At 58.0% G+C, this 12,756-nt stretch overlaps 1 protein-coding gene across 1 annotated transcript in view; it reads left to right on the top strand.

Annotated features, from left to right (window-relative positions):
- The window catches only part of SLC9A1 (solute carrier family 9 member A1), a 50,330-nt gene extending 37,978 nt beyond the window's left edge, over positions 1-12,352 (top strand). The window contains exons 3-12 of the mRNA XM_007170478.2: positions 2,447-2,697; positions 3,620-3,837; positions 4,809-5,011; positions 6,950-7,039; positions 7,515-7,585; positions 7,704-7,877; positions 8,110-8,224; positions 8,378-8,479; positions 9,795-9,867; positions 10,488-12,352. Coding sequence (XP_007170540.1) covers positions 2,447-2,697; positions 3,620-3,837; positions 4,809-5,011; positions 6,950-7,039; positions 7,515-7,585; positions 7,704-7,877; positions 8,110-8,224; positions 8,378-8,479; positions 9,795-9,867; positions 10,488-10,825 — 1,635 coding nt within the window. The 3' untranslated portion in view covers positions 10,826-12,352. The remainder of the gene's footprint in view (positions 1-2,446; positions 2,698-3,619; positions 3,838-4,808; positions 5,012-6,949; positions 7,040-7,514; positions 7,586-7,703; positions 7,878-8,109; positions 8,225-8,377; positions 8,480-9,794; positions 9,868-10,487) is intronic.
- The last annotated feature ends 404 nt before the right edge of the window (positions 12,353-12,756 follow it).

Raw genomic sequence — 12,756 nt, 5'->3', positions numbered from 1 at the left:
GCAGAGTAGTTAGTGCTTTCCTTCCAGGTCGAGCGAGGACAGACATCCCCTACTGCAGGGTCTGCACCTGGCAAGGCTGTATATGTTTGCACATACCCTTCCTCCCAGTCGGCTTCCTCAGGAAACAGATACGTGTATGTGCACACTCACGTTATGTTGTGAAAACACCTACACCCCCCTCCTAGCTGGACCCCTCAGAGAGCAGCTGCCCGCACAGGAAAACACAAGGACATGTGTGCATGCTCTGTGCACGCTCGCACACACACTCCCACTTCCCCCCCAGCCCCTCAGGAAGCCGCACCTGAAAGAAGTGACAGACGGTGGTGGTCGGCTGCTGACAGCCTTGGCTTGCTCTCCCTCTTCCTTCCCTGCCACCCTCGTCAGCTCCTCGTGAGGCTGGTGGAGTGCTGCTCAGCCTGACCTGAGCAGGCTGGCGTCCGTCCTGTCTCTTCTTGCCCAGGGTTACCACACCAGCCTGTTGCCCCATCTGTAACAGGGATTGCAGTGCTCAGCCTGTCATCCTCCCGGGGTTCTGGCAGGAGCCACGCTCACTGATGTCTGCAAAATCAGTGGGTGCCAGAGACGGAGCCCTCCCCAGAGGATCTGGGTGTTGGGGTCCAGGTTGGCACTACTGGGGAGCAGCAGGGCACGGTTGCAAGAGTGGATACCTCAGTCCAGCCACCTTGGGCCACGGCCACACCTCCCCAAGACGGTGGCAGCATTGGTGGTAATCGCTGGTGTTCACTGAGTGCTTCCTGTCAGAATATGTACTGTCTCATCTAATCTGCACAGAAACTCTATGAGCTTAGCATGGTAATTTTCCCCAGTTTTCCAGGTGAGGAAACTGAGGCACTGAGAGATTTAAGGAACTCGTCCAAGGTCATATTAGCTGATAAATGATGTAACTGGGGTTCAGATCTACACAGTCTGAGTCCAGAGTCCAAACGCTTACCAGTATGCTACTCTGCTTCTCTAGTCCCAGTGACAGTGGTACCAGGCCAGAAAGGAGGACCTTGCCCTCTATACCTGCCCCATTGGCCCAGGTGATGCACTTTAGGGACCCATGAATTTCCTCAGGCCAGGAGTAAGTTTAGGTAGCCCAGGGCTGAGAATGCACCGCTGTCCTTCACCGGAGCCCTGCCCTGTCTCCCAGGCGGCTGTGTCCTGGCAGCACCGGGGACTAGTCGGTGCTTGGCATCTCCCCTTCCTGCCTAGCCCCAGTCAGACCCTTTCTAGAGCTCTGGGCATGGGTGTGAGTGCCCCATTTTCCAGACAGTAGAGCTGAAGGCTGCCCCAAGCTGAGTGGCCTCAGGCCTTTGCCCTGGAGCAGAGGTGCCCTGCTTCCAGGTGCGGCCCAGGTACTGGGGGCTTTGGAGGGTTCTGTCTCAAGGATCCTTAGGTCCTCTTCCCCACTGCCTCAGCGTCCCCCGGGCCTGGACACTCCCCAGCTGGTTTCTAGGTAGAGCTGTTTAGGAGCAGGCCAAGCAGCCAGCACCTAAGAGGGGGCAGAACCTCCAAGCTGAATCCCCAGGGAGGCCCCGTCCACTGCTGTCAGGGAACAAGCTCTAGGCCCAGTTCTGCTGCTCCTGGGCTGGGGGCCATCTGGCAAGTCGCTTCACTACTCTGAGCGTAAGTTTAGCAAGGGAACAAGCATCCTTAGCCCGCCTACCTCTTCAGGCTGTAGTGTGTCGAGCAGGATGACCATAATCAAAGGGCTTTACAGCGTACGAAGTGCCGCTTAAAGTCTGATGGTAGTGTTACAATGACCGTTTATTTCCCCCGCCTGGAGGTGGGGAAGCCATGGAGAGCCTCTAGTCCCACAGTGCCTGACCTTGGTGGTTCATTGCAACCACCTGTTGAGCAGAGATTTCTGGGCCCCACTTTCAGACAGTCCAAGTCGGGTATGTATGGCCTGGCCGTGTTTATTTTCAGAAAACTTCAGCGGTTAAGTCCTGTCCTAGTTCATTATCTGAACTTCCCCTGCTTTGTGCTGAAGGAAAAACCGAAATCCAGGCAAGGACATGAGAGGCGAACTTGGTGCAGTAGCAGCTAATACTGTGATAGGCACTTGGCTTTCATCGACTAATTTAATCTCACAATAGCCCTGTAAAGTCGGTACTATTACCCCTATTTTCTGGTCAGGAAAACTAAAGCACAGGGAGATTGAGTAATTTGCCTCACATATACAACTGGGGAGCATCAGAGCCAGAATTTCAACCCAGGTGGTTTGGCCGCAGAGCTGTGCTCTTTACCTGCACAGCACGTTGCAGGCCCGAAGACCCTCTGGCCCCGAGGCCGGTGGCTTTGGCACCTGCTTGGTGCTAAGGTTTCTCTGCTACCACATGGCCGTGGTCAGCGGAGGGGATAGGATCACCCTGGGTGGACCCCAGGGAGCCGTGGGGCAGGGCCCCACCCTCCTGCCGACCAGCCTGCGCACTCTTCCTAGGTCCTGTATCACCTCTTTGAGGAGTTTGCCAACTACGACCGCGTGGGCATCGTGGACATCGTCCTCGGCTTCCTGAGCTTCTTCGTGGTGTCCCTGGGCGGGGTGTTTGTGGGCGTGGTCTACGGGGTCGTCGCAGCCTTCACCTCCCGGTTCACCTCCCACATCCGCGTCATCGAGCCGCTCTTCGTCTTCCTCTACAGCTACATGGCCTACCTGTCAGCCGAGCTCTTCCATCTGTCGGGCATCATGGCGTGAGTCTGGGCGTGGCGTGGGGGGCTGCCAACTCAGATTCCCCAGGCTTGTAGGGTCAAAGGGAGCTACCCAGCGCCCAGCCCCCAGATCCAGACTCCAGGTCCCGGGACTGCCCCTGAAGCACTGAGTTTAAGGTTCTGGAAAGTCTCAGCCCAGCTATTTCTTCCCTTCATTTGTCGCGAAGGGAACCCCTTGTGGTAGCCGGACACAGTCACTCGCGCTTGCTGCTCCCCTCAGCAGCCCCAGCAGGGAGGCTCCAGGCTTCCCTTGAAGTGAGGGTCCTGGAGGTCCTGAGGCCCCACATGGGTCGTGAAGCCGGGGGAGTGTGGAGAGGCAGTGAGGTGCAAAGGTGCTCACAGTAGGGGAGGCCATTGGAAGTGTGGAGGCGGGGCCGGATTGGGGCACTGGGGGTGACAACGAGGAGGCTGGGCCAGCAGGAACGGGGCCCAGGTGTGGGCACCAGGCTGGGAGGGCTTGGGCTGCTGCTCGGAAGAGAGCTCCCCGTGGGGACCCCCACAGGTTAAAGGGACACCACACTCGGGGGGATAAACCCGAGGCCGCAGACTTGACTTCTGTAAGGTCGAGCGGCAGCATGGCCTCGGGGAGAAGGCACAGGCGTAGGAGTTGGGCAGCGCTTCGTTTGCATCTCAGCTCTGCCACTCGCTGGCCGTGTGGCCGTGGGCAGGCGACTTTATTTCTACAAGTCTCAGATCTCTCGTCTGGAAAACGCAAGAATATGCCTGTGTCTACAGGGTTGGGTGAGAGGATTGAGTGAGAACAGGTGTGCAGAGCCCGCAGGGGCGTCTGACTCGTAAGGGGAGCTCAGGAGACGGGCACCTGTCCGCCTCCCTGGCAGTGGAGGCGCTTTGGGAGGGTGCAGCTCGACTCTGAACCCCGAACCCCGCTCTTCCCTGACCCCAGACTCATTGCCTCGGGAGTGCTGATGCGCCCCTACGTGGAGGCCAACATCTCCCACAAGTCCCACACGACCATCAAGTATTTCCTGAAGATGTGGAGCAGTGTCAGCGAGACCCTCATCTTCATCTTCCTCGGCGTCTCCACCGTGGCCGGCTCCCACCACTGGAACTGGACCTTTGTCATCAGCACCCTGCTCTTCTGCCTCATCGCCCGAGTGCTGGGTGAGGTCCCGGGCCCGAGCCAGGGGCGGTGTGTGTGCGTGGTGGGGGTGGGTGCTGTGTGTGTGTGTGTGTGTGTGTGAGAAGGGCTCTGGGTGGAGGGGCTGGGGTTGGCTCCTGGCTGGGCTTCCCCACTCCCGCTGTCTGCAGTGCTGAGGCCATGATGGGCCCTTGAGGGGAGAGAGGGACGTGCTTGAGGTGCATCCGTGATCTCTGGGGAGACAGTGGTGGTGTGCCAGTGGAGGGGCCTCAGGAGCCCTGTGATTCTGAGCCTGTCGGTGTCTGGGGAGGGGACCGAGGCCCACAGAGCCAGGTCTGTGAGTGTCTGGACTTTAGCACTTTCAAAGCTGCCTACAGCTCCTCCCAACCTCTGCTGCCAGCCTGGGGTGCACACGGGGACCAGGCCTTAGGCCCTTGGGTGCTGCTTCACCTTGCAGGCACACATTATCTCAGTGATTGCATGGCTTCCCCGCTCTGGATCTCACCTCCTCTCTGAGGTTAGGTCTGGGCGTCGCATTTACTTGCTGCACTGTCTTAAAACCCCTTTAATCCTGGGCCTCATCCTCCGGAGATTCTGGTTCTGTGGGTTGAGATTGGACTCCGAACTCTGCATTTTTATATAATTTTTTATTACAGAAGATTTCAAACACACAGAAAAGTAGATCCATGTACCCATCATATTTAATAGGTATCAACTTGTGGCCATCTCTTTTCCCGTCCCCCTCCTGACCTCCAGCCACTGGAGGCCTCTGTAATGTCTCTAAAATATATCCAGGTTGAGGGACCCCCTTAAATTGAAGATCCACCCAGCTCTTGGATTGAGGGATCTGGAGCATCTTGGGCTGAGGGACCCGAGAAATGAGTGAGCTGGGCGGGCTTACTAGTGGAGGCTTCCTCCAGACAGAGAAGTCTCTCTGCTGCAGAAGCCAGGAGGGCCTGGGACAGCCTGACCCCTCTCTTCCTGTCCCCGGCAGGCGTGCTGGGCCTGACCTGGTTCATCAACAAGTTCCGCATCGTGAAGCTGACCCCCAAGGACCAGTTCATCATTGCCTACGGGGGCCTGCGAGGGGCCATCGCCTTCTCCCTGGGCTACCTCCTGGACAAGAAGCACTTTCCCATGTGTGACCTGTTCCTCACGGCCATCATCACCGTCATCTTCTTCACCGTCTTTGTGCAGGTGCTGGACGGGGTGGAGCAGCCCTGCCTGGGGACCCTGACTCTACCAGGAAAGAGGAAGCACATGACCCGAGAGGGGGCCCATGGGTTCTAGTCCCAGCTCCACTGATGACTAGTGCAGTTATCACAGGGACAAGCCACTCCCCCTTTCTGGGCCCCAGTGTCCTAAATTGTAAAGGGGGAGTTGTGATCATGCGTCATTACAAAGTGACCAATCAGAATATGAAGTAACCAGACTGCTGCCTAGTTCAGTTAGGAATCCAGATAGCATTAAGAGGAGCGGGTCCAGTCAGCAGGCCCATGATGCTCATTGTAGGGGCTTAAGGAAGTGGTTTAATGTCTTAGGATCTTAGTTTCTGCATCTGTAAAATGGGAATAATAGCGCAACATGGGGAACTGGAAAGGTCCCTGAGCTGACCAGCAGGAGGTCTGGAGTTAGCCAGAGCTCTGCTGTTGTCAGTGTGACCCCGGGAAAGACTCTCCTCCCATCTCTGGGTCTCAGATCCCCATCTGTGAAGTGAGGGGACTGGACTGGATGATCCTGAAGAATCCTTGCAGCCTGCTGGCCGTGATTCCTGTGCATTTAAACAACCCAGACTTAGCTGAGAGCCTCACCGCCCTCAGAGTCCCCAAGGAAGCCCAGCCTGAGATGATGTAAATTGCTTTTCCTTATCTGACCTGTGACCTTGGGCAAGTGAGAAACACCCTGTCTGGGCCTCTGTTTCTCTACCATCCCCTCCATCTTTCCTGGACACTAATCCTGGCCAGGCCCTAGATGGGAAACATCATTGCCTTCTCGGGAAAAAACAGTAGAGAGGAAACTTCCTGGGACTGGACTTGTTTTCTGTCCTTTAAAAGGAGAGGGGACTGCCTCTTTTGTCGTTTTACCCTGCTTCCATCTTCAAAAATATTTTATCACCTTGACTTTGCAGTTGTATATGCTAATGGTTTACCAAGCCCTTTTTTAAAATATAAATTTATTTATTTATTTATTTATTTATTTTTGGCTGCATTGGGTCTTAGTTGCTGCTCACAGGCTTTTCTCTAGTTGCAGCTAGTGGGGGCTACTCTTCGTTGTGGTGCGCGGGCTTCTCATTGCGGTGGCTTCTCTTGTTACGGAGCACGGGCTCTAGGCACACGGGCTCCAGTAGTGGCTTGCGGGCTCTAGAGTGCAGGCTCAGTAGTTGTGTCTCACGGGCTTAGTTGCTCTGCGGCATGTGGGATCTTCCCAGACCAGGGCTCAAACCCGTGTCCCCTGCATTGTCATGTGGATTCTCAACCACTGCACCACCAGGGAAGCCCTACCAAGCCCATTTTTAATGAAAGCAGCTTTGAGGTAGGGACCTCCCTGCCTGAGTTTGAATCCAGCTTTACTACTTCTGTGAGACCTTAGGAAGTTACTTAACCTCTTTGAGTCTCAGTTTTCTCATCTGTGAAATGGGGATAATGAATGGGCTTACCTCTTAGGGTCATTTTGGGTATTGAAGTGCTAATCCTAGTAAAACACAACTGGTCCTGGCACATGGCAAGTGTGCAGTTAAATTGCTGCTGCTCTTACTAGGTCCTCCTTGGTAGCAGTCCTGCAAGGGGGGCAGAGCAGAGGTGGTCCTCCCTGTTAGCCAGGCCTCACTTCCCTGGGGTGACAGAACGCATCTGTGGTGGAGCTCACACTTGAACCCAGGCCCTCTGACCCCTGACCTGGGCTAGATGCCTGTGTGTGAGTCACTCGGCTGGATGGGCTGTGAAACCGCTGGCTGTGTCTTTGGGAAGAAGCGGGCCTTAAGGACCTGCTTTATATAAGTGCTGCTGGGAGGTTGGGAGATTGGGGACCTCAGGGCAGAGGGCATCCCAGACTCAGGGACGCTGGGGTGGGGGACCTCTGTGGCCTCCCTGCCAGAGTAGCAGAGCTAGAGTGCCTGACACCCACCTGCCCCCCCAGGGCATGACCATTCGGCCCCTGGTAGACCTGCTGGCTGTGAAGAAAAAGCAAGAAACGAAGCGCTCTATCAACGAGGAGATCCACACGCAGGTACTGGAAGCTGGGCCTGGGCCCTGTGTTGCAGGAGGAGGCTCCGGAAGCTGGGGAGCAGCTAGGCCTCACATCCATGCCCTCAGTCAGCCCCTCCTCGCTCATCCCAGTGCCCGGGTGGTCCTTCAGCCTCCTGAGGTCACCAGGTCACACCATAGGGAAGTGTGGTATGAGCAGCCGAGAACTTGAGGAAGGGGCGTCATGCAATCTCTGCCTCTGCAGAAACCTATCCCAGGCATCGGCACAAGTGGGTTCAGAGAAGGGGTCTCAGCCGGGCCCCAGTGGCCAGAGGGCTTGAGGTTTCCCTGGGGTTCAGGATGAGTGAGGTATAGGTGCCACCTCCTGGCTGGTCCTGGAACTATAGGGCTGGGCTGAGCAGAGCTGCACTAGGGTGGAAGGGGGGGCGCCCATTCAGAAGTCTTGGTAGGGGAGGAGCCCAGTAGTAAGGCTTGACCTGGCCCTGGGCCCGTTTCAGTTCCTGGACCACCTTCTGACAGGCATCGAGGACATCTGTGGCCACTACGGCCACCACCACTGGAAGGACAAGTAGGTGGCAGGCCTTGTGGGCAGGAGGGTGGGGAGGGGCAGGTAAGGGTCTCCCGGGGCCTGGGCATCAACCCATCCCAGGAGGTGGCTTCATCCATGTCCTCCCTCCTCCCACCAGGCTCAATCGGTTTAATAAGAAGTATGTGAAGAAGTGTCTGATAGCTGGCGAGCGCTCCAAGGAGCCCCAGCTTATCGCTTTCTACCACAAGATGGAGATGAAGCAGGCTATCGAGCTGGTGGAAAGTGGGGGCATGGGCAAGATCCCCTCTGCCGTCTCCACCGTCTCCATGCAGTGAGTGCTAGTGGCCAGCCCTGGCAGCCTCTGCAGGCGCACTGACCCCTCGACACCCGCCTGGAGCAGGCCCCCTGGGGCATCCTACCGGGGTGGGCGGGAGAGCTGCAGGGCCACACTGAGGACCTGAGGCTTGGCCCACCCTCCTGGCCATCCCCCGGGGACCCTTCTGGCCCAGCCCAGCAGGCCCCAGGGTCCCAGGAGTTTTCTCATCTGTGCCCCGTTATCCCAGGAACATCCACCCCAAGTCCCTGCCTGCCGAGCGCATCCTGCCAGCACTGTCCAAGGACAAGGAAGAGGAGATCCGCAAGATCCTGAGGAATAACTTGCAGAAGACCAGGCAGCGGGTGAGGAGCTCCTCCCGACCCGGCACCCCCTACAGCAGAGGAGCCCCTCCGCCCCCTCTCTGCTCCAGCCCCGCCCCACACGCCCAGAGCCGCCCAGCCCCTCCAGGCCCAGCTTCTGGGGCCTGCCCTGCCTGACAACTGTTCCTCCCACAGCTGCGGTCCTACAACAGACACACGCTGGTGGCAGACCCGTACGAGGAGGCCTGGAACCAGATGCTGCTCCAGAGACAGAAGGCCCGGCAACTGGAGCAGAAGGTGTGTCTGGGACTGGAGCTGGCTCCCGCCTTTCTCCGGGAGCCTGGGTTCTTCCTCTTCCTGCACCGCCACCACCAGGCCCTTTTGGAGATAGAGCCACTCCGATCTGGTTTTTTGACCTCCTCCACTTGTTTCAAAGGCTGAGCCCCAGGGCGGGTTCCAGAAAGCTGCCTTCTCTCCCTCTTCCCCGCTCAGAGCAGCAAAGAGGCCCCCTTCCCCATTGTGTCCTCAGGCATCAGACCTAGAAGAGTCTATCCATGTGCTCTAACCCCTCATTTTCTAGTGAGAAAACTAAGGCTCAGGGGAAAGGGACCTGTCCAAAATCACAAAGCAAGGCACACACGCCTTCATTCATTTGTTCAGGAAGCATTTGTGGAGCGGTTCCTAAGTGCCAAGCAGCAGAGTATCCTCCGTGAATCCGGTGGTGAATTGGCCCAGTCCCTCCCTTACGGAGCTTCTCATGCAGTAGCCCGTGCAGGACAGGAAGTGCAAGGGGCCCTGAGCACCTTGAACAAGGAAGTGGTCAGGGTATGCTTAGGAATAAGAGCCACAGGGGAGGGAGTGTGGCAGAGGGAGGTCCAGGCGGAAGGAAGAAGCTGTGCATAAGTTCCTGACCACAGACTGAGGGGGCTCAGCTTTCCAGGAAGCTTGTTAATGGTGTAAGGGTTTGGGCTTTATTCCAAGGGCGTGGAGAGTCATGAAGGAGGGTTCTAAGCAAGGGAACGACATGGGAAGCAGTGGGGGTGGCCCGGCTTAGGGCAGTGGCAGGGGGAGGAAAGGAGCAGGTAGATTCAAGGGACATTTAGGAGGTGGAAGCAGCAAGACTTGGTCACCACATTGCGGTGGGACTGAGGGAAGAGGAAAAGGAGTCAGGGGTCATGTCTAGCCTTCCATTGGGGTAGTTGGGAGTGGTGGCTGAGAGAGGGGACACGGAGGAAGGAACAGCTTTTGCAGGAAGACAAGCTGAGTTCAGTTTCAGCGTGTTGCATTGAGATACCTGGGGGCCATCCAGGGCCCAGGTGACACTCCTGAGTTGACTCTCTGGGTCTGCACCTCAGGGGTAGGTGTGGGCTGGAGCTAGAGTCTGGGCAAGCATCACCGTGGGAGAGGCGGGGCAGCGAGGGGCGTGTTCAAGGCCACCCCGGAGTTTGCAGAGCTTGGCAAGAGGCTGGACCAAGCCCTCAGGACCTAGCACTGGCCCGGGCAGAGAGGGAACGGGCACCCCAGACACACCAAAGGAGCGTGTGGCCACTGGCCTTGGGCGCCGTCCAGAGGGGCCGCCCAGGCTCACCCCTGTCTGCTCTTCCTCTGTCAGATCAACAACTACCTGACGGTGCCGGCCCACAAGCTGGACTCGCCCACCATGTCGCGGGCCCGCATTGGCTCAGGTAAGGCAGGGCGTAGGGTGCTGGGCGAGGGGCCTCAAGGCTGGGCGCACAGCGCCACCATCCCGAGGATGAGGCTCCAACAGGGACGGGCCTCAGAGAGCCCGCGGGGAGGACGGGCTGCTCCCCCCTGACCTCCTCCCAAGCTCCTCCTACATCGGGTGGAGTTGGGGGTTCACCAAAGGGGGCAGAAGAGTGGCCCTGCTGTCCTCCCCAGGGACAGAGCGCTCCACGTGGGGCTCCTGCTGAGGAGCTGGGTGCCTGGCAGGGAGGCTGGAGGCGGCTGCACCGTTGGGATCGCCAGCGTGTGGGGAAAACAAGGGCAGACCTTCCAGGACCCGGTGGCTCAGGAGGGAGCCTGAATTCTTGGTCTGAGGAGGGACTCCTATGGGAGCCCCAGGGCTGAGGAGGGGAACACAGTCCTACCTCTCAGACCCCCGTCCGAGGGGAAGAAAAGCAATCTGCTGTGTTGACAAGGGCTTGGAAAGGCCCCTGTGGAGTGATTTGAAGCACGCCAGGATTGCTGAGGTTCTGTAGGAGTTGCTGGCACGGGCTGAGGTGGGGCGCACGCTGGGCAGGGCTCAGGGACAGAAGCCAGCTTGTGCCTTGCTCTCCGTCCCCAGACCCGCTGGCCTATGAGCCAAAGGCCGACTTGCCTGCGATCACCATCGACCCAGCCTCCCCGCAGTCGCCCGAGTCTGTGGACCTGGTGAACGAGGAGCTGAAGGGCAAGGTCTTGGGGCTGAGCCGGGATCCAGAAAGGGTGGCCGAGGAGGACCATGAGGACGACAGGGGCATCGTGATGCGGACCAAGGAGCCCTCGTCCCCAGGCACCGACGACGTCTTCAGCCCTGCTCCGAGTGACAGCCCCAGCTCCCAGAGGATACAGCGCTGCCTCAGTGACCCAGGCCCCCATCCTGAGCCTGGGGAGGGAGAGCCTTTCATCCCCAAGGGCCAGTAGCACTGGGGCCAGCGGGCGGTGCCCGTCCCACCACAGACTCTCCCACCAGAGCAGGGGCCTGCTGGCGGGGCTCCCCTCGTCCTTCCCGACCTGGATTGGCCCTGCCCCTCCCCCTGTCGCATGGCAGCTGGGCCCATAGCCCCCACCGCAGCACGGCTCCCCCTGCCTCCTGGGAAGCGCCCTCCCTCCCTCCCACCAGAACTGCCTTCCCAGTCCTTTGGCAGACCTGCTGGGCTGAGGCAAACCCTGCCCTTCCTGATCCAAGCTCTCTCCCATACCCAGACCAGGGCCGCTGAGTTTCCCAGACCTCGGAGGGCCCCCTCCCAATCTGTCACCCTCCTCATTGAAGTCAATCTTAGTTTCTAACCAAAGAGCCTCTGGCTCAACCTTGGTCCCTCCTGGAAAGGGAAGGAGCCGAGGCCTCTGTTGGCCTAAGCCAGGCCCTCCATTAACAGCGTTAAGACTAGGGGACCAGGCATCTGACTGGGGGAGGGATCGGTGACCCATGGCCATCCCACCCTCCTCCAGTCAGCTCTGTCACCCTGGCCAGCCACCTGACCTGTCCTTACTCAGAGCTGCAGGCTGAGGGCATCTCTGAGCTCTGTCTGGAGCTGGGGCGCTTTGGACGATGATATGACTCAGCTCTCCAAACTGTGCTCCAGCGGGGACCACTGGGCCCTTCAGGGGCTGCTGCCAGGGGCTCCAGAAAGTGCTGCCTTTTTATCTGTTTTGTTTGTTCACACTTCCATGTATGATTCTATTTGCACAGAGGGCATTCCTGTTTTTAAAACATTTTTGAAAACCTCTAGCTGAACAGAGCTCCAGCCATCCTACTCTGGAGCATTAGCCATCCTCATCTGTGCCTGTCTGCCCAACACTCTCCCCCAAAACAGTCCTCTGCCCCCAGGGCTCTGATTTCAGAAGTGACCTCACCCGCTCACATACACACCCTAATCATGATTTTCTCTAAGTCACAGACGCCGGGCCTCCTGGCACCTTCTTTCTCTTGGGCCTGACCCTCAGTTCCCGCTGGCCTGTTCTTTCGCTCATCCCTCTCCCCTCCCCCATTGGCCCCTGGAACCTCTCTTATAAGCACTGCACCCAGCTTGCTGTGGAGCCCCGTCCTCAGGGGAGGGGCCTCCCCTGAGCATCTCCCACTGGCCAGGGCTGGTGGGTGGGCTGAGTCCTGGGCCCCCAGAGGCCTTTGCTCACAGACACACACTCCTATTCCCACTGCCACCATGGGCCAGGCCCAGGCCTCCTGGTGTCTGTCCTTCTCCCAAGGGTACTCCTTCCCCCAGGATTGTGCAATAGTCAGAGCGTCCCCCTTCCCAATGGACTGGGCAGCGGGTGCTCATCTGTCCCCCCTCCTCTCCATGTAAGTGCTGTTTTGGGCAGGAGTCACCATGCAAGGGTGACGTTGACAACCATGTTCAAAGCCACCACAGCTGCTGCCGCTCTGCCGCCTGTACAGAAGAAACCGAATCTTTTTCATATTCTAATAAATCCGTGTGAGTTTTTGATAGAGTCGAGGGCTGCTCCCTGGGGACCAGGGACTTGCGGGAGGAGGGTGGCCCAGGGGCCTGAAGGACTTGGCTCAATGGCCGGCACAGAGAAACACTTAATCCATGTCAGAGGTTGGTGTGGTGATTACTGTGGGTCCAGCACCAGGAATACAGCTGTGAGCAAAGCAAGACGCTCCCTTCAGGCTCCTTCAGCCTCTGGGGAAGAGCAACATTAATCAGTCCTACCAGGAAAACCCGTGTGTGTGTGTGTGTGTGTGTGTGTGTGTGTGTGTGTGTGTGTGTGTGTGTGTGTGTGTGTGTGTGTGTGTGTAAGAATGACAGTGAGGGGAGGAAGGGGTGATGAGGAGGACTTTCCTAAGTGATGGATAAGAACTACAGGATGAGCCGAGGTTAACCTGGTGAAGA

The sequence above is a fragment of the Balaenoptera acutorostrata genome, chromosome 1, assembly GCF_949987535.1.
Source record: "Balaenoptera acutorostrata chromosome 1, mBalAcu1.1, whole genome shotgun sequence".
NCBI classification, from domain to species: Eukaryota; Metazoa; Chordata; class Mammalia; order Artiodactyla; family Balaenopteridae; genus Balaenoptera; species Balaenoptera acutorostrata.
The sequence above is the reverse complement of the archived record's forward strand: the minus strand, read 5'-3'. Positions and strand labels throughout refer to the sequence as shown.